Source organism: Taudactylus pleione, unplaced genomic scaffold, assembly GCF_031769625.1.
Source record: "Taudactylus pleione unplaced genomic scaffold, aTauple2 ptg000250l, whole genome shotgun sequence".
Classification (NCBI taxonomy): domain Eukaryota; kingdom Metazoa; phylum Chordata; class Amphibia; order Anura; family Myobatrachidae; genus Taudactylus; species Taudactylus pleione.
This window is the reverse complement of record NW_028284652.1, coordinates 6642794-6670635: the sequence shown is the minus strand read 5'-3', so window position 1 is coordinate 6670635 and position 27842 is coordinate 6642794. Positions and strand designations below refer to the sequence as shown.

General features: G+C 43.8%; 1 protein-coding gene across 5 annotated transcripts in view; it reads right to left on the bottom strand.

Moving 5' to 3' along the window:
- MARK2 (microtubule affinity regulating kinase 2) overlaps positions 1-27842 on the bottom strand; it is a 235390-nt gene that overhangs the window by 36271 nt on the left and 171277 nt on the right. For 2 of the 5 annotated variants that reach the window (XM_088480051.1, XM_088480050.1), the window contains exons 10-17: positions 20652-20751; positions 11731-11843; positions 9205-9313; positions 8874-9043; positions 6728-6825; positions 4017-4160; positions 574-828; positions 182-208 (exon numbers count right to left, since the gene is read on the bottom strand). In XM_088480051.1, coding sequence (XP_088336177.1) covers positions 182-208; positions 574-828; positions 4017-4160; positions 6728-6825; positions 8874-9043; positions 9205-9313; positions 11731-11843; positions 20652-20751 — 1016 coding nt within the window. The remainder of the gene's footprint in view (positions 1-181; positions 209-573; positions 829-4016; positions 4161-6727; positions 6826-8873; positions 9044-9204; positions 9314-11730; positions 11844-20651; positions 20752-27842) is intronic. The other 3 variants (XM_088480054.1, XM_088480053.1, XM_088480055.1) reach the window with 3 other exon arrangements.

The following is a 27842-nucleotide window of genomic DNA, read 5'->3' as shown; positions in this document are numbered from 1 at the left end:
TTTATTATTAGTGCCTGAAACTGCCTCAGTTCCCCATGTATAGCCACAATCACACACATACACACATTGTTCTAGAGACAGAAGACATAACAGGGAAGAGTGCTAAGTAGACATGAGAACAGGAGAGACTGCCTAGTAGACAGGAGGGAGAAGAATGAGGAGTTGGAGGATCCATGCCTACCTTCTGGGAAATCTGAAAGACAGATTTCTAGATAAAGGGATGGGAGGAAAACAAGGGAAAAAACAAAAACAACAACAGATAAGTGAGGGGGTAGGAAAAAATAAAATTACGTCTATATATGAAATTACTGATTTATAACCCCTTCATTGCTGGCCTGTAGTAATAGTGACTCATAGAAAATTACATTAAAACATCTTTATCTTATTCATTTATTTTAATGATGATAGCATAATTGACAATTTTGAAAGGTAAAATCTGAAATACAATGGTTTACATAATGCAATGTTTTACTTCAAAATACTCTCTCAAAATAAATCCAGTATTTCTATAGTGAATACTTCCCTTACTCTACTAGTACTGGCAATGGTTTGGGCTCAGTGTTGCTTACTTACCTGCGTACAAACTTGGATGTGAACTTGCTGAACAGGTTCCCGGTTGCCCCCCGCCGTCCCTGGCTATTGCCAGAAGGAGAGGCTGGTGTGACACCTCCAAATTGCAGGTTCTGCTGGTCCCGAGCCTGACGAATCTGACCAGCATGGAAAGTGCTTCTACTGGATACTCCACGTGGGAAGTTGGTCCTCTCTGTGGCAGCACTGCTGATGTTGTGAGCTGAAGGGGATGCAACAGGGACTCTTTGTGGGGCTGTGCTGTGGATTGTAAACGAAACACAAATGAAACAAACATTCTCCTAAACATTGTTATCGGGACCAAAGAACAAGGTATAAAAATCATATTGCAACAGCTTTTGTACACAATCTGCCCTCTCGTTGCTCACGTGATGAAGGTGCCATTCAGCACCGAAACGGCAGTTGGGCTGCATTGACAATATATCCTCATGTACTTGGGCTCCTAGAATGCAACTAATTTGCAAGTATTTTATTACTGCTGCTAATGCCTGGCACATTGCACTTTATTGATTTGTGACTGAAAACTACTGTAAATGTGATTGTCATTCCGGAGTCCATCTTGGGATGATATGCATCATTCAAGAGAAATTAATTACATATTTTTTTGCATTAACCTCTGGAGTGCTGTTTTTTTCTGGCATCACAACCTTGATACAGCATGTATATATATATATATATATATATATATATATATATATATATATATATATATATATATGTACACCCACACACACACACATATACACATGGATTTGGGGTGCAGACCTGCAATTGCCATTCCCGGACATGGGGTGCAAGTGGCTTGTGACCACATTGCTTAAATAAAAACAGAAAACTCAGCACTCACCATTGTTAAATCACTCACAATAATATATGAATAAATAATGGGGTTTTGGTTCATGGATTGATCAATGCATTTAAGCCTGCAGCACACATCATATATATACACACACACATACATATATACATACCATCCAAAGAACAACACAGCAGTCCAAGGGCTCCAATTATGCTGTCACACACCAAGTGTATTTATTGAACCATATAGGTCATTTCAGGACATCTGCCTTTTCGTCAGCACACACTCACATAACGTAAGGGCGGATGCCCTGAATCGTTGACCTATATGGTTCAATAAATACACTTGGTGTGTGACATCATAATTGGAGCCCTTGGAGTGCTGTGTCATTCTTTGGATGGTATAGATTTCTTGATACCAAGCACCAGGGCCAGACGTACGGTGAAAGTGAGGAGTGCCGGCAGTTTTGGGAGTATATATATATATAAATATATATACATAGATACATACATACACACACACACACACACACACACACACTTGGCTCACTACTAAGATTCCAACATACACAGAAGATAAGATCTGGGGTCTCGTACCGCTGTGATAATACATCTTCGGCTGTGCCGGATTTGCGTTTCCCTTACCTCCCTTCTAGTAGATAATGTGCAATCAAACTCATGGCATACAGTCACATCCATAAACTGCTAGCTGTGATATTTACAGTTTCTATTTTGAATCCTTGGTTGGATTTATAGTCTACCTCCTCATTTGATTTAGTCAAACATGAGTGTATAAATATTTCAAGAGTGCAGTTTATTGCAGGGTCTTAGGTGTGGCCGTTTGCTCTTCAGCATTTGAAGCACTGATTGTAATTATTAGAGTCACATATTTTGTTTTCATATAACATCCATATTGATTGCTAGAACATACTTTCTAAGTAGCTGGTAAAATTTTTAATATTTTTAAGGCACAGGTCGCACCGCTATCCAGGTTCCGGTTACTGGAGTCTCATAAGTACACAGAGCCGTTGCTTAACAAGTTTCTGACCAATTGGTCCTTCCTCAGAATGCGACCTGTGGACCTTGGTATCCGGAGCAAGTGTCTCACTTTCCCTTATTTTTATCTGAGAGACGTCAGGAACCACCCGGCTGGGAGCTGTGTGCCACTGGGGAGCTTTCTTATGTGCTTGATGTTTCATGTATATTATAAGTGCAATGCTTTATTAAAATGTGTGTTTTAAAAGTATTTCTGCACTATTTTCCTTTTATATGTCTCTCTCCTGACCATGCTGTTATGGAGTGCAAAGAGGAAGGAGGACACTATGTTTCAGACACTGGAGAAGAAAGAGGAGTGTTACTACTACAACTAAAAGCATCATAAAAGAATTTACTCATCCAAGTCTATATGAAAAGACCTTGAGTTGTTACTCTCTGAACCTTTAAAGAAGGAATATCTATGGTTATTTGTTATCTTGCTTTATCTGTGTGATTAACACAAGTGGTGTTTTATTAGACACTTTGGCATTATTCACATTTAAGTAAATATACTTACCAGGAGAGCGCTATGTAAATGGTGTAAATATTACCTTATTTACTGTGTCATTTTGGGTATTTACCGGTTTTACACTTGCCAAGCTGCACTACTGGTTTAATTACCACCTTACTAGGCTGTTTTTCCTTAATATTTTATGCTGATCATGAAAGGTGATATTTTGCAGTTCTAGAAATAGGGAAAGGACTGATGCAGGAATAACTGAAATTACACAAGAGGATTTTCTGTATCGCCTGAAATGTGTTACTAGGTGTCCTGTGTGGATTAAGATTTTGTTACCATGCAGATTTATTTATTCAGAGTACAACGTCAGCAGTATACCCTGTGAGCTACACAGCCTTTAACTTACACTACACATAATTTCTGTATTACAGTCTTATTGGCTTTGGTTTTGTGATACTATGATTTTTAGATATTTAGCGTTAGGGTTATACTTACTAAATAGCTGTTTTTCAAAGGTGCCGCTTTTTGGCAATTGTGCCAGCGGCACTTAAGATGGCAATAATAATGATAGCAAAATGATTGCTTTTAATATATCATTGCAGATTTAATCCCACGGACAAAACCGGCAAAAAACAGTACCTTCGAAAACCTGCTGCCTAGTAAATACAGCGCTTAATCTTTTTGCAAGTAACTGCCCAACCTCAATTTATAAAATATGCTAGCATTTATAGTAGGGATGTGCAGGCTCGGATAGGTTCGAGTTTGCACGCTGAGTTCGGATTTTTCCCTCCAAAAAAACGGAACTCAGAAAGAGGCAAAACGTCATCTTGCATGGACGATCATCATCATTCCTGGACAAAGGAATGATGATGATCGTCCATGCAAGATGACATTTTGCCTCTTTCTGAGTTCCGTTTTTTTGGAGGGAAAAATTCCGAACTCAGCGTGCAAACTCGAACCTATCCGAGCCTGCGCATCCCTAATTTATAGAGATTTTTCAGAAAGTACATATCGCCTGTGTGATAAGCCATTTAAAGGGGTCTGGACACTATGCACAAAGCATTCTATATACCTGAATATATCACAGATAAGTTGAAATCCTTATAATTACTCTTAGCCCTAATCTTGCACTTGCCTTGGTCTGTCACAGTTGCCTTCCAAGGAAGGTGTGGGTTTTGAAGGATGCATAGAGGTGGACATGGATTTCTGATGCTGACGGATCCGGGCTGAGGTGGCTGGGGCAGAAGCGGTGGAGGCACGGGAGCCAGGCGTGGAGAAGCTGGGTGGAGGAGGGTGGATATGGAGATACAAAACAGGATATGGATGCACACACCAACATAAAGGAAAAAAGCAAGGTAGGGAGGAGACATCCTACAACAGATGTGTTTTTTTTTGCGCAACACATATGGACAATATGGCACTGACCACACAAATGATGCTTCTGTAAACTCCCTTTCATGTTATGACTTGCCTATGATCCTGTCTTGTCATAAAACACAGGGGTAGACTTATGGGTAAGACAAATAGACAACGTGATCGCTATGAAAAATAGGTATAAACGATGCCAGTGTTGGAAGACACAAATGCATGTTTTGCTGAAAGCAGCTGGTGAACATAGTTTGCTTAAGAGAGTAAATAAGAACCACACATTAAGCCCACAACCTGAAACTTTTGTAGTTGAATAATTTTTTTTTTTTCATTCTTTCCCTAATGGAAAATATTCTCATTCATTTCAAACTGGTTTTCAGCACCAATTGACATGCATTCTCCATTGAAATGAATGTGATATCCATCTCATCTGTTATTATGCAATCTAGACTGTCTGAAAACCTCAAAATAAAATGTAGTAATTTTCATTCCAATTTTGCAAATCGTCCTTTAATAAATCCCCCCTGCTTTATGCTCCACAATGCAGAAAGTGATTATGGTTGTTGTTTAGTGGAGGCTTGAAAAAGTGGAGCTTTACATGCCAATTTGCCTTTCGATTAAGTGTATTACAAATTGCAAAGGATTTTTGGTACTTGCCGTTAAATTAGAGTCTCTGAAACCACTGATACCTTAAGTGTATAGGGTGCCATCTAAGTGAGAACATCTTTATACTAGAATTGTTTGTAAACTAAAACTCCTCTCATCCATATCCCACCTACACTTAGTAGCCTATAGGATGCTAGTTTAAACTTAAAGCGCAAAGGAAGGAAGAAAACCAACATTAAAAAAAAACACCTCCCCACCGTCTGTCTCCGCACTTAAGTGTCAGATCTGGCATCTGACATACATTTTTCTTAAGCTTGTATATAAATATTGAGTTAATTCTTATTTTGTTTATATTTATATACAAGCTTAAGAAAAAAATGTATGTAGAAATGACATCCTAGAAAAGATATATATGGTTTTAAAATATAATTTCCCTAAGAAAATAAACCAATTTGAACTCTGTCTAAATGAATATGTGCATAATTGAAGAAATATGCTGCTGACTAATTATGTCAGACTGATATGTATTAAGTAACATTTATTATTATTTTTTTTATTTAATTATTTCTTTGAATACTTTTATGAATAATTTATGCCAACTATGAGATGAAGGTTTTACACTTATGCTGAGAAGCACTATGTAGGATGTGATTAGGAACTGAACCAAGAAAAGCAAATTAGCCGCATGTGGAATCCTAATTTAACACAACCAATAAGAATTAGGACTGTGCTATTTATTCTGGCATGTTTGGAGAAGGAGCAGTCAACTTAAAAAACGTCACAAGGGTGACCTAAACGTGTAGTTGTTGCTCCACAAGTATCTACATGATTCTCCCAGTGTGTATGCAGAACCAGATGCTCCAGATCGGACTGAGACGGCAGTGACTGTAAATAATCCATTGACCGGTGACGCACGCCGGCGAAAGCAGACAGACGTTTCAGTTCCAGTGCGTATACAGACGCCGATAACTGGTCCGGGAATAAAGCTACAGCAATACTGGTAGAGACCCCTGATTTAGCATTGGGTACTCCAAGAGTCTACGTCTAGGACGGAATATACCAGCGCACACTGTGGAGGTAATTGCGGTATATTAACCCAGCCAAAGACATAATAATATTATAGCTATAAGTGTGGGCCACAAGCTATTTAGCACCAAGAGTGCAATTAACTGTGTTTCTGTTTTATGCTTTCAAGTACAATTGATGCATATAATGAGGATAACTGCAAATGGTCAATATTATAACAGGAAAAGCATAAATTGAAATTAAGTGGCTACAAGTGGCAATTTATTAACTCTCGGTTGTGGACACTGTTATTACAAGTAAATGCTACATCGTTACTACTATTTTTATATATTCTGATTGCAATGACCATGGCTGAGTTTTTTAAGTAGTTGGCTTTTTAGGCATATGCTCTTTTGTTATTTATTATTTTTTTTATCTCTTTATTTGTATTATTTTATATTGATTGAAGTATTATTTATCTATGAAATACATGACAAAATATAGATGAAAAATAAAATAAAAATAATAAAAAAACCTGCAATAGCAGCATTGCAGAAGATATTGCCCCTCTGGGGAGGAGTTTTAGATTACACACAATTTTACATTGAAGATGTGGATATTCCTCAGATGGCACCCTCTATAGCCAAGGTAGCATTGTCCCACATCATGAATAAAAAAGAAACAGGTTTGGTTAAAAATAAACTTTGATAGATCTCTTTGCAGTCAAAATATTTCTCCACTTCACTTCATAACAAAGTGTATTTGGAAGGTTGAGAAGGGATGTCTGAATGAGAAACTGAGTCAGGAAAATGGATATTCCAACAATCAAACCTTACAATGAGCAGATATAATGAAAATGGTTCTTACCTATCCTTGCCATTCTGAACCGATCCAGGTCCAAGGTTGGATCTCTCTAGCATAGGGGAATTGCGACTACGATTGGTGCCAGTGGACAATACACTGTTCTATAAAGAGCAAAAACACAAATATTTCTTACAAGGATAATAAGGACTCAGCAGATCGATATTTGTACATACACCTACTTATGTTCTGCATTCAGAAAGACAGTGGTATATGTACTAAATTAATGACAGGTAAGGAGCACATTTAAGTATATATTGATTTCCATTCCATAAACGCTCCACTGATATTCTGAGCCTTGTCCTTTTTCTGTGTGAGAGTGGCCCAGTCAGCATGTAGCGTAAACCTTTGCTAAATGTTATTCCACTGCAGAACATGCACTGCTGGGTAGTCAGAGAACCACTTCTTTAAAATGCATTAAAGACAATGGGCCAAATGTAATAGGTAGTCTGTTTTGGTAAATTGCGAGTTTGGTGCTAAACTCGCAATTTTTCACAACTCTCCAATGTAATAGGGTGTCTGTTCACTAAAACTCGCATTTTTCAGAGTTACTAAAACTCTCCATTCTCAAACTCGCATCCAGATGTTTTCACATTGAAAACAATCAACTCGCCCAATGTAATAGAGTGTCTGTTTCAGACTCGCAAAAAAAAGATTACCAAAAGTCCCCAAATAATAGACCTGCTTCAGGCTAACGAGTACATCCTGAGCAGGTCAGATTAACACAGAAACATGCACATATCCATGAGATATGTACACGTTTCTGTGTGTACTTATGCTAAATGTTATAAAATAAAAAAAAATTACGTGCACCCCCTCCCCAAAAGCATAACCAGCCCCGGGCTTTATAAAGCCTGTTCTGGTTCTAAAAATACAGGGGCCAAAATGCGTAGGGGGCCCCTGTATATTAAGAACCAGCACAGGGCTTTGTTGAGCTGGTCCTGGTTCTGGAAAATCAGGGGACAAAACGAGTAGGGGTCCCCTGAAAATTCCTGAACCAGCACCGAACTCTTTCTAGCAGGGGGATAATGCCACAGCCAGGGAAAACGCATGTATGTTTTATTAAAATTATACTTTCACGGTGTATGTTTGTTTATTTACGTATTTCTTTAGTTGTGGAACTACAAGTGCCAGCAGGCCCGTAATGCCCCGCATGCTGGTATTTGTGGTTCTCCAAATACCAGCATGCAGGGGAGGCTTGCTGGTACTTGTGGTTCTACAAATAAAGACAATATGGTAAATTTAATTTTACACTTTCACTTTACACTATCAACCCGGCACCCACCGCCCTAGGGTGCCAGGGATAGCCCTGGGCTATCAGTCTAGGCCTGGGGTGCCTTGGAGAGGGGTACCCCTTTATTGGGGGGCTACCCAACTCCCCAGGGATCCCCGGCCTGGACTGACTAGCAGTCAGGGATAATGCTTTGGCCGGGGAAACCGGTGAAAGGTTTTCCCTGGCTGTGGCATTATCCCCCTGCTAGAAAGAGTTCGGTGCTGGTTCAGGAATTTTCAGGGGACCCCTACTCGTTTTGTCCCCTGATTTTCCAGAACCAGGACCAGCTCAACAAAGCCCTGTGCTGGTTCTTAATATACAGGGGCCCCCTACGCATTTTGGCCCCTGTATTTTTAGAACCAGAACAGGCTTTATAAAGCCCGGGGCTGGTTATGCTTTTGGGGAGGGGGTGCCCGTTTTTTTTTTTTTTTTTTACACACACAGAAGCCATCACGGATCTCACTGATCTGTGATGGCTTCTCTAAAACTCGCACCTTTTAATGCTACTCGCATTAAAAGGTGTCAGTTTACATAGTCCTAAACTCGCCTGCACTCGCAAATGCAGTAGCCTCGAGCTCAAAAGTTCGCAGGCTATTGAATTTGCGAGTTTCAGTACAAACTCGCACTTTTTAAAAGTGCAAGAAAGTGCGAGTTTGTACTGTTACTAAAACTGACTACCTATTACATTTGGTCCAATATATTAGGAATTTGCTTCTTTGACTTGCGAACAAACTGATTAGTGCTTTGACTGAACAGTACAGTATTGTACAGAAAAGCTTCTTCATAAAGTAAAACATAGATGTGGATTTAAAGCTAAAACATGCATGATATAATGTAGGAAAGGCTCTCTATGTCTATTTCTAACATGACACGCCTCACCGTAGACGGTGTTGGAGTGGTTCTTTTCCTTTCCAGTCCAGGCAAGGGACTTGGTGGCACTCTGACAGTGCTGCTGGACTTGCGCCCACTCTCTCGTTCCTCGTCAGGCCGTTTGTTCTCTGCATTGTTACTTTGGGTCTTTTTGGAGTAGGAATTTGATGTGGGGATAACTGGCACAAAATGAAAAAAAATCATTAGTACTTCTGCTGCAATGAACATGTCATTTTAGAACAGATCAGATGATCTCCTACTGCGTCTTTTCATTATGTTCACTGGCTGTGAGAATGTGTAATACCATAAATAAGAACAGGTGAAATAAGGCAACACTTACCCTGGTCGCTGGGCCTCCTCGGCTTGGTATTGGCAGATACACTTCTGTGCACCTTGTTTGTGGTGTCTGGAGGCGGTCTAGGCTTTAGGGTCATGTTGTCATTGTCCAACTTAGCAAATAGATGGAAAAACAAAATAAATAGATGCTTGTTCCATGAACAGTAAATTACTAAATATAGTCCTCAGAATGGAGGAAACATGCTTTGCGTTTGTTACTTTTACAATAGAATTATTGCTTTTGCGTGATACATGATTGCCATCCTCTGCTTTCCAACCCTATGTCTAGCAGGATGCTCACTTTAACATTAGCAGGCATACTTAATTTCTGGCCATGGCTGTTTCATGCTTTTCCTCAGTGTATTTCAATGTTGACATCTCTACTTTCTTCATTGCTTTTTTTCAGACCGACAGACATTTTATCTGTCCGGCTGCCAGCCGCAGATGTCGCTGGCGTACACTGAGATTTCTCTCACAGTGTATTCGGCAGACATCCGCGCTCCGCCCCGCGGGGAGGAGACATTTCCCTGTTCCTTCCGTAGGAAGGAACACAGGAAATGTCTGTCTGTCGGCTGCGGCTGGGCATACACTGCCCGATGCGGCCGACAGTTTAACGGGAAATATCGCATCGGACGGGCATGCTGGACAATCCGGCATGCCCGACCGAGCAATATTTAACCCTTGGTCGCCCCCCTACACGCTACAATTATCGGGGCGATCTGCCGATATCAGGCGGATCGCCCCGATAATTGTAGCGTGTATGGCCAGCATTAGCTGTAGTACCTAGCGTTGCCCGGGCAAGTCCATTTCCAAATGTCATTAGAATGAAATTTAAAGTGGATTTTGTATGCGGACATCTGAGTAACACTTAAAAGTAATATTATGAAGAACAAAAACAATAGTAGTGAAGTGCCTGAAACCTGTGTATTTGTATATAATTTTTACTTGAGCAGAGTATCTCTCTGATACACACTATCCATCAAATGAATTCTGCTAAATGTTTTTTTTTGGATGATTGCATTAGTCATTGGAATGTAACATATTTTGTATGTATATTTCAAGTGAGCTATTCTGGTTCATGCATATCTCCCTAATATGTGCTCTGCGTGATGAGTTCCTTGCCACGCATTGGTACGTCATTACCTAAAAAACGTGAATGTGAATGGGAGGTATGAGAAAACCCATTGGGGGAATTCAATTATCAGCAGTAAAGTACCGCAGGCTAAATGATCCCCAGGGACTATCCAATTAGCCTCGAAATGTGGGCGCATCAGCTATTTCTTTTTCTGGACCTTAGCAGGCTCTGAAAAAAATCCCCAATAACTAGCCTGCATTCGGTTTGCCGCCCGAGAAAACACACAGGTCCGTGATTCTAGGGGGTAAATTTACTAAAGTGAGAGTTTTTAGAAGGGGAGATGTTGCACATAGCAACATCTCCACCCCTAGGTGTTTTCATCCGGGAAGGGGCAGGGGATGGGCCCTAACAAGAGTTTCCCAAATCTTAAAAACTATAAAAAGTAAAATTTTTCACCCTCAAAAAATTATCGGGGCTAACTGAATAGTGGCCATAGCTTATGTTCTAACCCGGTCTGTAAACTATTTTTATGCAAACTGTCAAGTCAACTGATTCAAAGGTTTGGTCGTGAATGAGCAACAAACAAATTTTATTTTTATATATTAGTAGGGATATTAACACACACCTACTGTAACTAAATATGACGTCACATGAAGAACCTCAAAATAACAGGCAAATAAAATTCTTAAGATTACATTTTAATTAGTGAATTGTCAACACCTGTGACCTTAGCAAAGATGCCAAGTTACTTGCAGAAAACACACATGGCCAAGCAATGCAGAACAGCAAGTGTTTGGCGGTCACCTCTCACAACTCGAATTATGCGTCCTGCGCAATAATGATGTTTCTTATCCACACTTATTACCCGTTCCCTTTCAGGTTGCACCCTTTCTGTGTAATTCTCTGCATTCCCAAACAATACTTTCCTTTAGCCTCCACATTGTAAAGCGTCCGCTAAAAACTGACCTTTGAAGGCAAGATTATCAAGTTCCTAAACCAGCCTCTTTACCACGCTAGGATATACCACGATTACCACCCCTCTATGCAGCTCTGTACAGTAAGAATATTCACATTCGTCTCTGCCCCATTGGAGCTTACAGTCTAAATTACCATACACATTCTTTCCATCAGCAGCCAATTAACCTACCAATAAGTTTTTGGAGTGTGTGAGAAAACCTACGTAAACACAAGGAGAGCATACAAACTCCACACCGATATGGTAGTTGAGTTGTTAAATGACATTAGGCATACAAATTTGCAGTGAAATGCTTCCATCAACCTCTTTAACATTATCACTTGGAATACTTTATTTAGATGTTAATGTCAAGAAGCTAGGAAGACCTTTGATGTTTTTCAGCTACCACTGAATTAACGCAGTATTTAATTTTACTACTAAAATTTTACAGCTTTCATAGACACACGGGCAACAGAGAGTGCCCACATCTCATACTATACCTCAGAGGACTTGTGCCCAAGCAGCAGGTAGGTTGCCATGACGTCATTATATTTCTGGCCAACAAGAGAATCCTTAATTTCTTCCTGTGTGTAGCCCATCGTTACCATTAAATCTGTATATAGAAAAACACCTTGCAATTAATGATCAGCATAATCTGGCATAAGAAAAGAAGATGTAATTGATCAACCTTCGATCATAAACGTAAAAATACAAATTGTTAAACTAAAAACTTGGAGGTGTAATTGCTATACAAGCCAATATGAAAAACTGATATTATATTATTCAATTACGGTATATATAAATCAAGCTGTAGAATTAAAGAAAACATTTTTGACCTATATTGTGAAGCATAATTAGAGAACAAATGAAAACAAAAATATAAAACTGATGTAAAAGACCAGAACCACTGGAAACGTCCTTCTGACCCCAAGTGATATGTCCATAAACACACAGTTGTCATTTTATAAAGTTTGAATTATAGTGTGGACGATAGTGCAAGAATAACCTTAGTGTTAGCACATGTCAATGATCTGAATATGCTTCTGCCTCCTTCGCTCTAATACATTTAATATGTACTACATTGCATTTCAAATGTTGGATCGCAAAGTGATGCAACTGAATGGTCACTGCGGGTCAGTAGCATGACCTATAGAAATAAAAAGGTTCCCACCTCCCTTAAATACTGTTCAAAATCTATATTTATGTCTGCGCTTGGTATGTGGGGTGATATGGTGGTAGTAGATGGTAAAAAGAAATTAAGAGATATGGTAAACGTGTATAAAATCATTTAATGTGAGTCACAGTGCTCTAGGATTTTTATACTGTGGTTATATATATATATATGGGGGAAATGTATCGAAGAAATAGTGGGGGGGGGGGGTGGGCTGGGATCTGGGAAAAGGGACAAACGAGTAAACGATAAAAATGGGGAAGGGTCAGGCCAGAATGCTTGTGTTAGGATGGGTGGAAATAATATGTCCAGGGTATAGGTTTGCATTTCATATGCAGACTAGTTTCATCAATCAGCAGAAAACAAAAAAATACAGACCACCATATGATAGGCATATAGTACATTTATTGTTCAACACACACAAAATGGAAGTATTTCCACTTATCGTTCAATTTTGTTTTCTTTTTTTTTTTTTTTTTTAAAAACACAAAGCACATCCTGCACTGTTATAAATACACTTCTTAACATGCAAACCTCAGGGCAAAGGAGGAAAATTGTCTATAAGAATTTTTACACAAGGCAGATAGTTTGTATTCTAACTAAATAAAATCCATCTATTACTATATTCCAATGGGGAAAACTATGCTGTAGTATGAAAAATCAGACATCAAAAACTAACCTTCTACACTTCTGTTTACTCCTAATCTCCAAGTCCGTTGGGGGCACTGGAAACCAAAACAATCTGAATGGAGGGCAACCTGGACACATTAATTCTGCGAGTAACGGGCAGAAAAGAACCCTTTACCCCCTTTGCTTGGCTAATAATATTATTCAGTTGTGGACCAAATAAGATATTACCTGAAAAAGGCAGATACTCTATAGTCGTCTTAGACATTGAGCTTGCTTCACAAGCATTAAAATATGAGATATGGTAAGAACTTACTATTGTTATCTCTATTTCTACGAAGTCCATAGGGTTCCACAGGATACCTTGGGGGTATAGGTGATGACGTCAGTCTTCAGGCACCACAGAGTTAAAGTTTTCAGCCTCCCAGGATGCATCTGGGTCCCTCTCCTATACCCCGCCCCCGGGCCAAGGCATCTCAGTTACGTCACAAGCCATAGGCCGGAGGAGGAGAAGGAAGAGAGACAAGAAAAAATCTGGACACTCACAAGAATCACATTCTCACCATAGGGAGACAGAAAAACCGGTGACCAGAATAAAGCCCATCTGCAGTACAGGTGCGACAGGGCGGGAGTCCTGTGGAACCCTATGGACTTCGTAGAAATAGAGATAACAAGGGTAAGTTCTTACCATATCTCATATTTTCTACTTCAGGGTCCATAGGGTATCCACAGGATACCTTGGGGATGTCCCAAAGCAGTATCCTTTAAGGGTGGGGACGCTCCTGTGCTGAGAGGAGAATCCACCGCCCGAAGGAAGCAACCTGAGAGGCAAAGGTGTCAAAAGCATAATACCGCACAAAGGTATGGACAGAAGACTACGTAGCAGCCTTGCAGAACTGAACTGCAGAGGCACCACGTCTAGCTGCCCACGAATGACCCACAGACCTAGTGGAATGAGCCCTCACCAAGGAGGGAACTGGAAGACCTTCATGAAGATAAGCTTCTGAAATTGCCATACGAATCCAGCCTGCCAAAGTCTACTTTGAAGCAGGCCAACCCTTTTTACAGAAGCCATAGAGGACAAACAAGGCGTCCGACTTCTTAAAAGAAGAAGTGCGGTCAACATAAATTCTCAATGCCCGCACAACATCCCAAGTGGCGTCACCCACTGAAAGTCCAGGTGAATTGAAAGCCGGCACAACAATTTCTTCATTGATGTGAAAACTGGATACCACTTCGGGAAGGAATCCCGGATGAGTGCGAAGCACCGCCCCATTCCTATGAAAAAATCAGAAGAGGGGGTCTACAAGAGAGAACCCCTAAATCCGAAACCCTTCTGGCCAAGGAAATGGCCAGAAGGAATATGGTTTTAGCTGTAAGCTATTTAAAGTCCACTGAGTCCAGTGGTTCAAACGGCGGTCCCTGGAGAACTCTCAGGACCACAGCCCAATTCCAAGGCGCCACCGGTGGAACAAAAGGTGGCTGAATGCGAAGAACACCTCGCATAAAGGTGTGCACATCAGAGAGCGCAGCAATCCTACGATGAAACCAGACTCACAGGGCAGACACCTGCACTTTCAGAGAAGCCAGGCGAAGCCCATGATCCAGTCCAGCCTGTAGGAAAGCCAACAACCTAGACAGGCGGAACTCCCTAAGGGAATACCCTCTAGGTCTACACCACCAGAAGAAAGTATGCCACACACGATGGTAGATTCTTGCCGAGGAAGGTTTACGAGCTCTTAGTATGGTTTGCACCACGGAGCCAGAAAAACCCTCTGGACCTTAGCATGACCGTTTCAACAGCCACACCGAGTCAGGTCCGGGTGAAGACAAGGACCCTGTGACAGCAGATTCGGTCGTAATGGTAACCTCAGAGGAACTTCTACTGACAGACTCTGAAGGTCGGAGAACCAGTGCCGTCTGGGCCACTCGGGAGCTATCAACAGTAGCGTACCTCCTTCTTGATTTGAATTTCCGTATTACCCACGGAAGAAGGGAAAACAGAGGGAAAAGGTAGGCAAACTGGAACGTCTACTGGACGGACAGGGCATACACCAGAGACGCCTTTTCATCACTTGTTCGAGACCCGTACACTGGCAACCTCTTGTTGTGCCGGGACGCCATGAGGTCTATCTCTGGAAGACCCCACTTGTCCACCAGACTCTGAAAGACGTCCTGGTGTAACGACCACTCTCCCGGATGCACGTCCTGCCTGCTGAGAAAATCCGCTTCCCAGTTGAGGACTCACAGGATGAACACTGCTGATAATGCTGGGAGATTGAGGTGGGTCGTCTGCAAACACCAGGTTAGAGACAGGCGAACGTCCGGAGTGAGCCCCATCGTCTGGGACTTGAGACACTGAGGCAATCCATTCCATCAGGACCAGATCAATAGCAGGTCTGGAGAGAAATTTGGCGTACTCCACCATGTTGAATACCGACACCATTGAGCCCAATAACCTCATTGCCGAGTGTATCGACACTCGACGACACTGCAGACAACTGCGCATCCTCAACTACAAAGCAAGGATCTTTTCCTCCGTCACAAAGATCCACTGCTGCCTGGAGTCCAATAAGGCCCCGAGGTGCAGGATCCTCTTATACGGGGTGAGATTGGACCACTGCCAGTTTGTCAACCAGCCGTGACGTTGCAGTACCGCAATCGTCAGATCCAGATGGCGTAAAAGAAGCTCTGGAGACCCCGCTATCAATAGGAGGTCGTCCAGATAAGGCAACAGTCGGACTCCCTGCGTCCGCAGAAGAGCCGCCATGACCATGGTGAATACCCGTGGAGCAGTCACCAGGCCAAAAGGCAGTGCCTGGAACTGGAAATGTTTGTTGCAGATCGCCAATCTGAGGAACTGCTGATGGCGCAAAAGAATAGGGACATGCAGGTAAGCGTCCTGGATGTCCAATGACACCATGTAGTCCCCAGGTTCCAGTGCCAGAATAATGGACCGCAGGGTCTCCATCCGAAACAGAGGCACCCTCAAGGACTTGTTGAGGGCCTTTAGGAGTATTGAACGGTAAGACCCATTGGGTTTCTGCACCAAAAATAGAATGGAATAGAAACCCAGGCACCTCTGGGAAATTGGAACATGCACTGAAACTCCGGCCTGGAGCATAGTGTGCAAAACCTTCCGCAGTTCCGAGGCCTTGCTCCGGTCTAGCGGAAGGCCTGTGGTAAAGAACCGGGATGGAGGCCTGTGCCGAAAGGAGAGGGCATACCCGTGAGACACCACCTCCTGAACCCAAGTGTCTGTCGTAGTCCTCGACCAGCACTGGGCGAACTGAAGCAGGCGCCCCCCACTTTGGGGTACCCCAAAGGGAGGCCTGGACCGTCAGGCCGTAGGTTTGTTATCTGACCTAGGAGCCGGACGTCTGGTACTCCAGACCTGTTTCTTGGGCTTGGAAAATTTCTTGGTCCCAGCTTGTCCTGTGGAAAGGACTGTACTTTAGGCCTACCTTGGGCCCTGTGAGGCCGAAAGGACGACCCACCAGCACTAGAAGGAATCGTAGCAGACGGAAGACATGCAGATTTTGCTGCTGCCAACGTAGCGACTATTTTGTCCAGATCTGGACCAAATAGTACCTGTCCAGACCTTCCAATCCCTTTATGGAATCCGCATCCGCTTTCCAAGAACGCAACCATAAGGTGCGACGAGCAGCCACGGCTGCAGAGGAGATCCTAGAGGTGAGGCCGCTTCATTAATGTAAGTGGCCGAGTCTCGGAGATTGCCCACCAACTCGGTCTGTTCAGCCGAACAGTCAGAGTCCAAAGACGCCTCCAAATTATCCGCCCAGTGTTCCATAGCTCTGGCTACCCAACACACGGCCAGAGCCGGTCTGGATGCTTCCCTGCAAGGGAATAAACGGATTTGAGGCAGATCTCCACCTTGCGGTCAGTGACATCCTTCAAGGATGACATCGAAGGCATAGGCAACGTGGCACTTTTGACTAATCGTGTGACATGTGAATCCACTTGCGTAGGGGATTCCCACTTAGAAAAATAATTGACCGCAAACGGATAAGCCACGGCTAAGCGCCTCTGGGGCTGAAACCGTTTACCTGGACTTTTCCACGCCTCCTCTAAATGATCCACTAATTGATCAGAAAGAGGGAACACCGTAGCCTCACCCTTAATATCCTTAAAAGGCATATATGAATGTGGCCACCGAAGGATCAATATCCTCATAACTAAAGCCGAGCGGACCGCTCGAATAAGACCAGGGATATACACCTTGGACTTAGCGTCCGGCTCTTTGGTACGGAGAGGTTCTTGGTCAGATAGATCCAGAATCTCCCCATCATCTGACGTCTCATCGTCATCCCCATAAGGAGCAGATAAAGACGCCACCAGCCGTTTATGAGGCCGCAACAGACTCCCCCTGTAAAACATGGGACAAATGCTGAACCGATGTAGTTAGAGTATTAACCCACGCAGGCTCCGGAGAAACCTGGGAAGGGACAGGGAGACTGTGGGGTACCATCAATTGTCTCGGGAACTCCCGCATGGGTGATGACACCACTGACCGCTGGGACAAAACCGTCTGGGTGACCATAATCGGCCGTGACAGTGCCAGGCACTGGGGACATAACCCCTCCGTGTTACCCTCCCCCTCCGCTATTGGTACCTTACATTTAGTACACATGAGCTGGAGAGGAAAGTCAGTCTCAGACATGATGGTAAGTATGTGACACTCACACCTATACGTATTGGTATAGTGTGAATAACACCCTGCACACCGCGCACCGCAAGGGCTTTGAGCAGAGCAAGATCAGGGACAGTAATAAGGCTGACAGTAGAAAGTGAAAGTACAGACAGCAGGCTAGCAGATTAGTCACATACAATGCAGAAGAAACAAATCCCTGCACTATTAGCGCTGGTTCTCAACTAAACAGACCCCAAGGCTGGTAGGACTCAGCGCTGCATACACTGACCTGTGACAAACAGAGGAGAGGTATGCTGGGGGACCCAGACCGCAATGCCACCGCTCACAGGCTTCCAGCAGCGTTCACCATGCTTCAAAGATGGCCACCGAGGAGCAGAGGATGAAAGAGGCCGGCCTGGGGGAGGAGCGCTGACACACTATGGCCAATCAGACAGAGCAGAGAGGCTGTGTGCAGCAGGGGAGGCGCCGGCTTTGAAACAGGGAAAGCGCGCTCCCCTGGCATGCATTTAACTCCTGGAACACCGCAGCGCATGCCGCTCAGCAGCGGACCGCTGTCCCAGGGGGTAGTGGAAGCGCAGGTTGGTCGCCTGGCTCCAGGCTGCAGCCAGTCCCCAGGGAGCCCCCTGCCTGGGGACTCAGGACCATGTGACCAGCGGGGACCCACCGCGGGACCCCGCTGCTTACCTGCTATCCCCTGGGATCCGGCCATGGTCCAAGACATCTGGGGGCACCGCTAGCCGTGACCCCAGATGTCTACCAGCATCCCCGGATCAGTACCGGCGTTCTGGTACCGGCGGGGTGTAGGGGAGACGGCATGGACGTCAGTACTGACTGTCCATGCTGTACTCCCAGATGTGCAGCCAGCGCTGCCTTTAAAAGAAACTTCAGGGGCTCTTCATAGCCCCCCTCTGCACAGTGCCTACGACTCCGGCCAGGCACCAACGAAACTGGGATGCCTTGGCCCAGGGGCGGGGTGTATAGGAGGGACCCAGATGCATCCTGGGAGACTGAAAACTTTAACTCTGTGGTGCCTGAAGACTGACGTCATCACCTATACCCCAAGGTATCCTGTGGATACCCTATGGACCCTGAAGTAGAAACAGGCATTAGCTGTGTTTGGCTTGTTGAGTCCATAGAGAAGGTTATCCTGTCCTGGCATCCAGAACATTGTTCACCAGATAGTAGCCTCCCAAATCTGCTCTGGCAAGGCACCAGACTGCAAGCCCTTCACAAGCTGTTCCACCCACCTGTCTACCATATTAACTCCAGCTGGGTCTAAAATGCCCCAGCTGCAAAGTAAATGAATTTAAGTATAATCTCAGCCTTCCTATCTCTGCCATCCCCAAGACCTGTAGCATTTGGAATGAGAATTGTGGGGCTCTAGATAACCATTCCACTTTGAAAATTAATTCAGATTTATTAATGTCCCCACCAAGCAGAGGTTAAGGCTTTGTAAGACACATCATAAGCAAATTTTCTGAAGGGGCAGGGAAGGAAATCTCATTATTTTGTCTTTGGTTTAAAAAGTGAAGTGTCAGGAACCTCAGTTATACTTAACAAAAAGCCAGTATTACTGTAAATCGCTTAAACTCTGTCAGATGAAATACCACAGTCACCTCTCTTTTCTCCTTGGAAGAACACAAGAGTCTGATAAACCACAGGACTGAAAAAACAGCAGGACTATTTTTGTTTGTGAGCTCTAATTTGGGACAGTGGGACTGGTAAATACCCTGTATGGATGAGGAAATGTTAACAAGCTCCTGCATTAACATCGCTAGGCCATTGGCCCAAGCCGGTTCCTCCTGTGTTGCTGATACAGGGCACAAGAACCTTTGGTCTAGCACACTCAGATGAACAGGATTGTACCCGAGAACTTTTCAGAATGAAGCAGAAGGAATTCTGAACCCCCATTCACTTTTCCAGTTGGTAAAACCTGCATGAGAACATTTCCTGCAAGACAGACCCCCAGCAAGTCTAAAAGTAACCAATCAGAATTACCACTAACCTCAATCTGTTACTCCTCTAACACAAGGTATATAGAGATGGTGATCTGGAATTCAGTATGTATGTCCATTCTGATGGGCTCTGCTCAGTGAATGAAAGTCAATCAAGGAGGAATAGCTGGCTTTTAGATAATAAAACTTACCCCACAGCCCAGCACAGACAGCTCTCCAGAAACACAGACTATCCCCAGGTACAGCACAAACAATAACTAACCACAATCTGCCTTGGCTCCTACAGTACTGGAGACTCTACACAAACTACTGATGTGCAGCTGCCAGGTAAAGTTGGTAATTATTCCATTCTCTCTCCAGAGGGGGGGGGGGGGGGGGGGGGGGGGCTGGGGGGAAGAGATTAGCCAATCAATTTAAGCTGCAATGGCAATGCACAATCTATCCTTTCATGCTGCTCCCAATTATGTCAGCAGTACAAGTAGTTCTTAGGTAGCAGGGGGCAAACGTAAGAGGCACCAACCAAGGTACCACTTCAGTCATCTCACAGCCACGTGACAATACAGCTGAAACGTGATGGCAGTTAGAGGAGACGTTATACTCCGAGGTTTCCAGTGTGCACACATTGGGCGAAAGAAAAATGTATGTGCCTTTTTCCGAGGGAGAGGCAGTAAGATATGCTGCATATTTCTTTTCATCTTATTATACTTTCCACTACACTGCAGTACTTTTCATAGACAAAAGCGCACACATCTGATAATGAACATCGAGCAGTCATATGTATCAGGTTGTATTGGCTCAGTGCTCTCACGTTCCTGTGATTGTATACCTGGGAAGTTCTAAACCTGCTGTTTATCCAGAAGTGTGGAGTCAACATTTCTGCTCCAATTGTAATTGCAAAATGAAACATGTGATTGAGCTCTCTACCATCATACCATAGCAATAACACTGAGCGCTATGAGGAGCTTCTTCATACAAATAAAAGGAAGAGGCACCGACCTGTCCTTCTGGGATCCTTGTAGTCTGGAACTGGCTCAACATATGGTTTCAACTCATCATCTTCGTGTCCCACATTCATCCAACGATCCCTCATGATTTGCTGGGAATAAAAAGAGAAAAAGTTTTAAGCACAGCTGGCAACACCTTTTATTATTTTTAAGAAATGCTCTGCTGATACATTCACTATAATCCCACAATTTGCTTATATTTGAAATGCATTATTCTACTTAGAAATCCCAGTGTATGAAGATAGAGAATTGAATTCAATATACTGGTTGAGTGCATTTGTGTGATCAACCCAAAAAGAAAGAAAAAAGCAATATTACCAAAGACAATTCTTACGGGTCGATACAGTTAGCCATGATGGGGGCAAGATGCAACAGCATCTGATTTCGCCAACAGCAGGATCTGATGATAATCGTCAGAGTACATAATATTGGAACAATTAATAAAACCTTTTGTACTGTCTCTTGTGTATTCAATATGAATCTTGAGGCATAAGGTGCTGTAACCAGATGCATGTTAGTTGTGACGTGCACCGAATGCACAGAACATGACCATATACTGTGGTGGTAAGTATAACGGGTCGAGGGGGACCAATTAGGCGGGGAAGACGGGGGGCAGGCACAGGGGGAGCAGCTGAGGGGTATACAATCGGGAAACCGGCTGCCTTAATACCGACAGCCGGCTTCCCGACTGTCAAATCCCGGCGAGGGAGAAATGCCGTGCGTGTAGATGTAGACGCCTGACATTTCCCCGACGCCGGGAGATCGAAGGGATGATCGAAGGGATGCCGGATGCCGCCAGCGGACAGCCGCGGGGGGAGGTGGGGTCAGGAGAGCCAGGGCACCCGGGGGGGACTTAGGGTTAGGCACCCCCCCCAAGGCAGGGTTAGGCTAGGAAGAGGAAGGGTTAGGCAGGCACCCCCGTGGGGGGGACTTAGGGTTAGGCACCCCCAGGGGACGACGACTTAGGGTTAGGCAACCCCGGGGGGGACGACGACTTAGGGTTAGGCACACCCCGGGGGGGGGGGGGGGGGGGGACGACTTAGGGTTAGGCACCCCCGGGGGGGGGGACCTTAGGGTTAGGCAGCGGGGAAGGGGATGGTTAGGCACTTAGAGGGGGGATTAGGGTTAGGCACCCCTAAGGAGGGTTAGGGTGGTCTATACTTACCTTAGCGACGATCGGGATTTCCAGCGCTGCCGGGCTTCCGCTGTCGGGAACTCTGCTTTTGTCGGCCAGGCGCTGCCGGGAATCGAACCACCGGCGGCCGGCAGTATTTCATACCGATTCCTGCTAAGGGGCCAGGACAGCTGAGGTAAACAATGACATGCCGGGTTGATTTACTTACATCTGTTTATCTCTCTCTGGGTTGAGGTCTGCTAACGGGAAGCCGACTGCCTATATACCGGCAGCCGGCTTCCCGACTGTCTTATCCCAGCAAGTGTGAAATGCCGGGCGTCTGGATGTAGACGCCCGCATTTCCCCGACCCCGGGAGACCGGTGCCCGGCATCACGATCGTAGGGGGGGGAGGGAATAGGTTTAGGGCTCCCGGGGGGGACTTAGGGTTAGGCTAGGGGGAGGGAGGGTTAGGCACCCCCGGGGGGGACTTAGGGTTAGGCACCACCCCGGGGGACTTAGGTTTAGGCAGCGGGGAAGGGGGTGGTTAGGGTTAGGCACCCCTAAGGAGGGTTAGGGGGGTTAGGTTAGTGGATACTTACCTATCCACGATCGGGATTTCCAGCGCTGTCGGCCTTCCGCTGCGTCGCACTCTGCTCCTGTCGGGCTGCCGCTGATGGAAATTGAACCGCCATGCGGCCGACGGTATATCATACCCATTCCCTGCTAACCACAACATTTGTTTATAAATAGGCTTTAGTCCATGACACTCAACCAGTTGCAGTGCCTGAGGTATGTGACCACACCATTTACATAAAAATAATCATACATGCTCTGCACAACCTATCTGAAAGTTGTTTGCAACTAGTCTTGATGGGTCATAAATATTTATTTCTATTGAAGTACAATAGGAAGTTTAGTAACATAGATTTTCACCTAGATTAGTAATACTTATATGCTGTACTTCATATCATTACCAGTGGCAAACGTAGAATTTCTAGAGGGCAGTTTCCAAATGCTTCAAGAGGGCATAATTAGCACTTATCCAGCTTTAATATTACTCGTAAAAAGTGTAGTGTGTGTCATGTTTTCAGTATATACAGGACCAGCGATCACAGTAGGGCCGTCCTGATTGAGCAGAATGTTTTTATTTCAGATGTGAGCTCCATTCCAGAGCATAGGAGCAAAACTGGAGTCTGGGGGAGCAGTAGAAGAACCTAGCTCTGCATTGGACTTTTTTTTCCTGTGGATCAGTCCCATTCACAAGCAACGGTTTTGTGCCGTGTGTAATGTTATTGCCATGTGCTTGAATCTATTTTCAGTCTGTCAAACTGAAAACCGTGGACGGCAGCCGTCTTAGTCAGTGGTTATCGCAGATGTAACACAGCGACCCTGCAGTGTGAAAGCCCTAATGTATTTGTGAAGTCCACTGAAATTAAATAACGGAAAAAAAACGTCCTTTTTTGCCGAACGGACAAATCCGTTGTGGGTGAAATATCCCTAACAGTGCATGTTTTCCAGATCTTTTAGTTGGTAACAGGTGTATTTATTAATGACTGACGCATGTTAAAACATCCACAAGTGGTGCTGAGTATTTAATTTGTGATACTGAGAACAACATGCAGCACTAGTAATATTCTATTATATTACTTTTTCTTTTGTGGTCATGGTGTAGGCTGGGGAGGAAGGTTTCCAGGCAAAAGGACTCCCCCCCGCCTTTGCCTATGATTGCATAAGTCTTCAACCCGTGGCCCGCGGAGTCGTTCCCCGTGGCTCACCGATGGTTAGTGTAGTGTGGTCCGCACTACACAGAAACAAACCCGCTGCCACTGTGTTTGTTTGGCAGCCAATGATACAAAAAGTAGGTAAACTGCGCTCTAATATTTATGCAGGGACATAAGGTGGTAACACATACAAATAAATGTAAATTGTGTTTTATTACACTTTAAGGGGCATATGTATCAAAACTTGATGTAAGCTAAAATTGTGAGATATATATCACCAACCAATCAGCTTCTAACTTACATTTTGCAGGCTGTGTTTAAAAAATGATAGTTTGGAGCTGATTGGTTGGTGATATATATTTCACATTTTTAACTCACATCAAGCTTTGATACATATGCCTCTAAGTAAAAAAACAAAGAAAAAATATGCATAAACATACAATTCAAGAACAATGAGTATCTGAAATAAATGGAGTTGATCAGACTCCTTAAAAAAGTGTGTATCCCAATAGCTAGATACAAATTGCAACATAAAACTGTTGTAAATAAACAATTAAACTGTAGTAAAAAACCCAAGCGATGGGTATAGTATCCAAAAATATATGGGTTCTAAGGATTCCTAGGTGGACAGATTCAAGTGTCTGTCATTAATTTGCAACTCTCTCTATAGATGTTATTTGATATGGGTAGAAATATGTTTGTCACGATGATTAATAATAAGCTGTGGTATTGATAAGGAACTCAGTCAGTGAATCACATTGCAGCCATAATGTTAGTGAAAAGTCCAATCATAGATTATAATATGGACACCTTGGCTGATTGAAATATGACAGTCCCGTATATAACACTTCAATGAGTGCAATAGATACCAGTAATAACGCTGGCTGTGACCAGTACTGTACCTGTATATGGTTCAACACGGTATAGCGGGATAGCTGGATGTACTGGAAAATAGCACTCAGTCAGCGTCTGTTCCTGGGCAGCCAATTACCGTCAAATGGCAAATGATTGCCCGGCAATCAAGCGGCAACTTGGAGCAGCTCCGTGATTGAAGCTGATCTCCTACACCCATGTTAATCCCGATGGGGCAGCGAGGTGCCGCTGAATTGACAGGCGGCTCCCGTCTCCGTGTAATTGAAGGTGTAATGAGCCAGCGGAGGGTGATCCACAATCAGAAGGCCACGTGTGCTTACTCCATTGTAGGGCCTGACAGCGGCAGGAGCGGGGGATTCAGGAAAGTAGTGTTTTTTTGCGTGTCTCTGTCCTATATATGTAAGGGGCACTGCATAGGGGGGTCCACTACTGGGAGAACTGCATAGTGGGGACTACTACTGGGGAAACTACTACTGGGGGCACTGTATAAGGGGCACTGCATAGGGAAGAACTACCACTGGGGGGGCACTGCATAGGGTGACCACTATTGGGGCAATGCATAGGGTGGACCACTACTGGGGGCATTATATAAGGGGGCACTACTGGGGGAACTGCATAGGGGGGACTGATACTGGGGGTACTGCATAGGGGGGACGGCATAATGAGGACAACTGCATAGGGGGGACCACTAATGGAGCCACTGCATAGGGGGGACTACTACCGGGGGCATTATATAAGGGATACTGCATAGGGGGACCACTACTGGGGAAACTGCATAGGGGGAACTACTACTTGGGGCACTGCATGGCTGGACTACTACTGGGGGCACTGTATAAGGGGCACTACTGAGGGCACTGGAGAGGGGGCAGTTATGGGACAATTGTTTGAGGATGGGAGCAACTATCTAACAATTAATGGAGGAGGGACAGTTTTGGGGCATAATTATAATTGTAGGAGGGGGGCCGTATTGGGACCTAATTAAAATTGTAGGAGGGGGCAGTTATGGGACATAATTGTGTGAGGAGGGGGCAGAGTCTAAATACCGCAGTATAGCTTAGTGGCCCTCGGGCTTTGTTTAATTTTTTTATGTGGCCCACACTGTCTTAACGGTTGAAGACCCCCGCTGTAGTGCAAACATCAGAAATAGATGAGAAAGTTGCAAAGTAACAATTGCCTGTTTTATTTAGGAAATATTTATTTTATTCTGAAGCGTAATTATCCTTCCTGATATAGATGTGTCCTCATACATGTTGCCTCAATACACCACATAGCGCGACTTGCCTGGTGTGAGTGAGCCGTCAGGTCCTGTTAGACTCTGTTTGCTCCACGTGTCTTTTTTTCAATAAATTGTATCTAAGTCGCAATGCAATTAGACTAGACGCAGCAGCTGACTGGGCCGATTACTTTGATATGTGACACTTTTATATCTGTGTGCACCTGAGTCTTTATATGTAGCACAACAGAACTTGGAATGAAAAAAGCTGCGGCCACTACATTGCAGCACTTCCTATACAGATCCAGGGACACGGTCGCACACAGATATACAAGTTTTGCAAATCAAATGAATCAGTACAGTCTGCTGGTGCATCCTACTCATATTGTGATTTAGAGGCATATTCACCAAAAAAGAGACACCCAGCGCTAGCAGAGTCTCATGGGACCTGGCACGCTGAGAGGGGCTTTTTGGCGCGACTGCAGAAAAGATATGTATGGACAAATCTGTATCTACTGTTTGGTGCTCTGCTCACTGGTTGAAGGTGTTCCACACATTTTTATACAAGTCTGCTGAAGCCCACAAAATCACCATCTAATAATCCTAATTGTGTTTGTGCTTTCAATTACAGAAGATGGATTGTGCCACTTGAATTTGTGAATCAAGAAGGAGGCACACTTTCCATAGTGTGGTTTACTTAAGTGAAGTTCTGACAAAGAGGATCTTAGGGTGTTAGTGTAGTAGGCAATATCGATTGTAATCTACACTAGGGCAGGGACTGATGCAATTATTAAATATTCTCACTGTAATGCACTATGCAGAGGGGAGCGTAGAAAATAATACATGCATAATAGGTGTAAGGCAATAGCTACAGTATCATCACCACAGAGACTTGTGGAAGATGTCAGGTGGAAATATCCTTTAGTCACTGTTTTTTTTTTTTTTTTTTTTATGAAATACTAGATCACAAACTTCTCACATTAATTTGCTGAACACAAAACAGAATAAATGAATCCTTATAAACTTACAGATACTAAAACAAATGTATACATTTTGGAGTCATCGTAGGCTGCCAATACGGTACATACACAAATTTATACTTGGGATAGGCACCTGGGTAAGTGGAATAGGAAGAAATAACTTAAGGGATAAATAGATTTCTTTCATAAATGCAAAAAGTGTCTGAGGACATTGTCATATATATATAGGCAGTATATTGTGTGACCCTGAAACATGGAAACACATGTAAAAGTACTCTCCTGGGACAGGATTATTGATGATGGTGTCTTCTTGATAAATTAATTCCTTTGCCAGCAGGGAGTGCTCATCCTGTGTATGTAATTTGTGTATGAGATAATGTGGACACTGCCCCACTGATGAAACAAGCAGATTTGAGAATCCCAGGTTACTGTAAACTGTCAAATCCAATTTTAGATAAATATTAATATGCAATATGCTTGGGTTGTAAACTCTCCTGGGTTGTAAACTCTCCTTGTCTGCAATTATGACTCATTAGAGGAGAAGTCATTGTCAATTAAGTTTAGTCAGATCTAGCCCTTAGTCAGATCTAGCTCTGACTAGTTGGCTAAGAGCAGAGGACCCCTCTCCCAGATTGGCAAACATCCACTAGGATTGGCGCAGTATTTCAAATGATTTAAATTTACGGCAGGGGTGCAGACTGGTTTTGGCTCTATGAAAAGGACACATGTTGCAGCATTGTCTGTGTACCATCTTGTTCTTCTAGGCGATATCAGTACCACAAAATGAAGTGCAACAGCCCTTGTAAGGGTCACATTTATGAGCAATAAACATTCCATCTGCAAGATTCTGCATGACACTCTATAACACTGTGACCTACAGGTAATAGTTAGTGCTGCAATCCATTCACTGGTTTTCCTATGTTGAACCCAACATCCCAAGTCAACCCTTTTCCAGCAACCCCGCAGTCCTGTTCCAAAGTAAGCGATCAGGAGAAACCAGCCACAAGTTACCATTACAGAGGTGCTGCGGCGGATTTACATATCACTTGTAGTGGCAGCAACTACTTTCCTACAATTGAGGCTGTCAGCAAGTATCTGGTGGGCGAATAATACCAGGTTACTGAAGGAAAAATAGTGTGCCCTTAAGCTAGGTGCACACCTGAACCATGATGCTACACAGCGACACGGTGATGTGATGTAACGATATATCACATCGCTGTATGACTATGCAATATATTGTTAAATGCTTCATGTAACAGCGCCATGCCATCCAAGGCATTG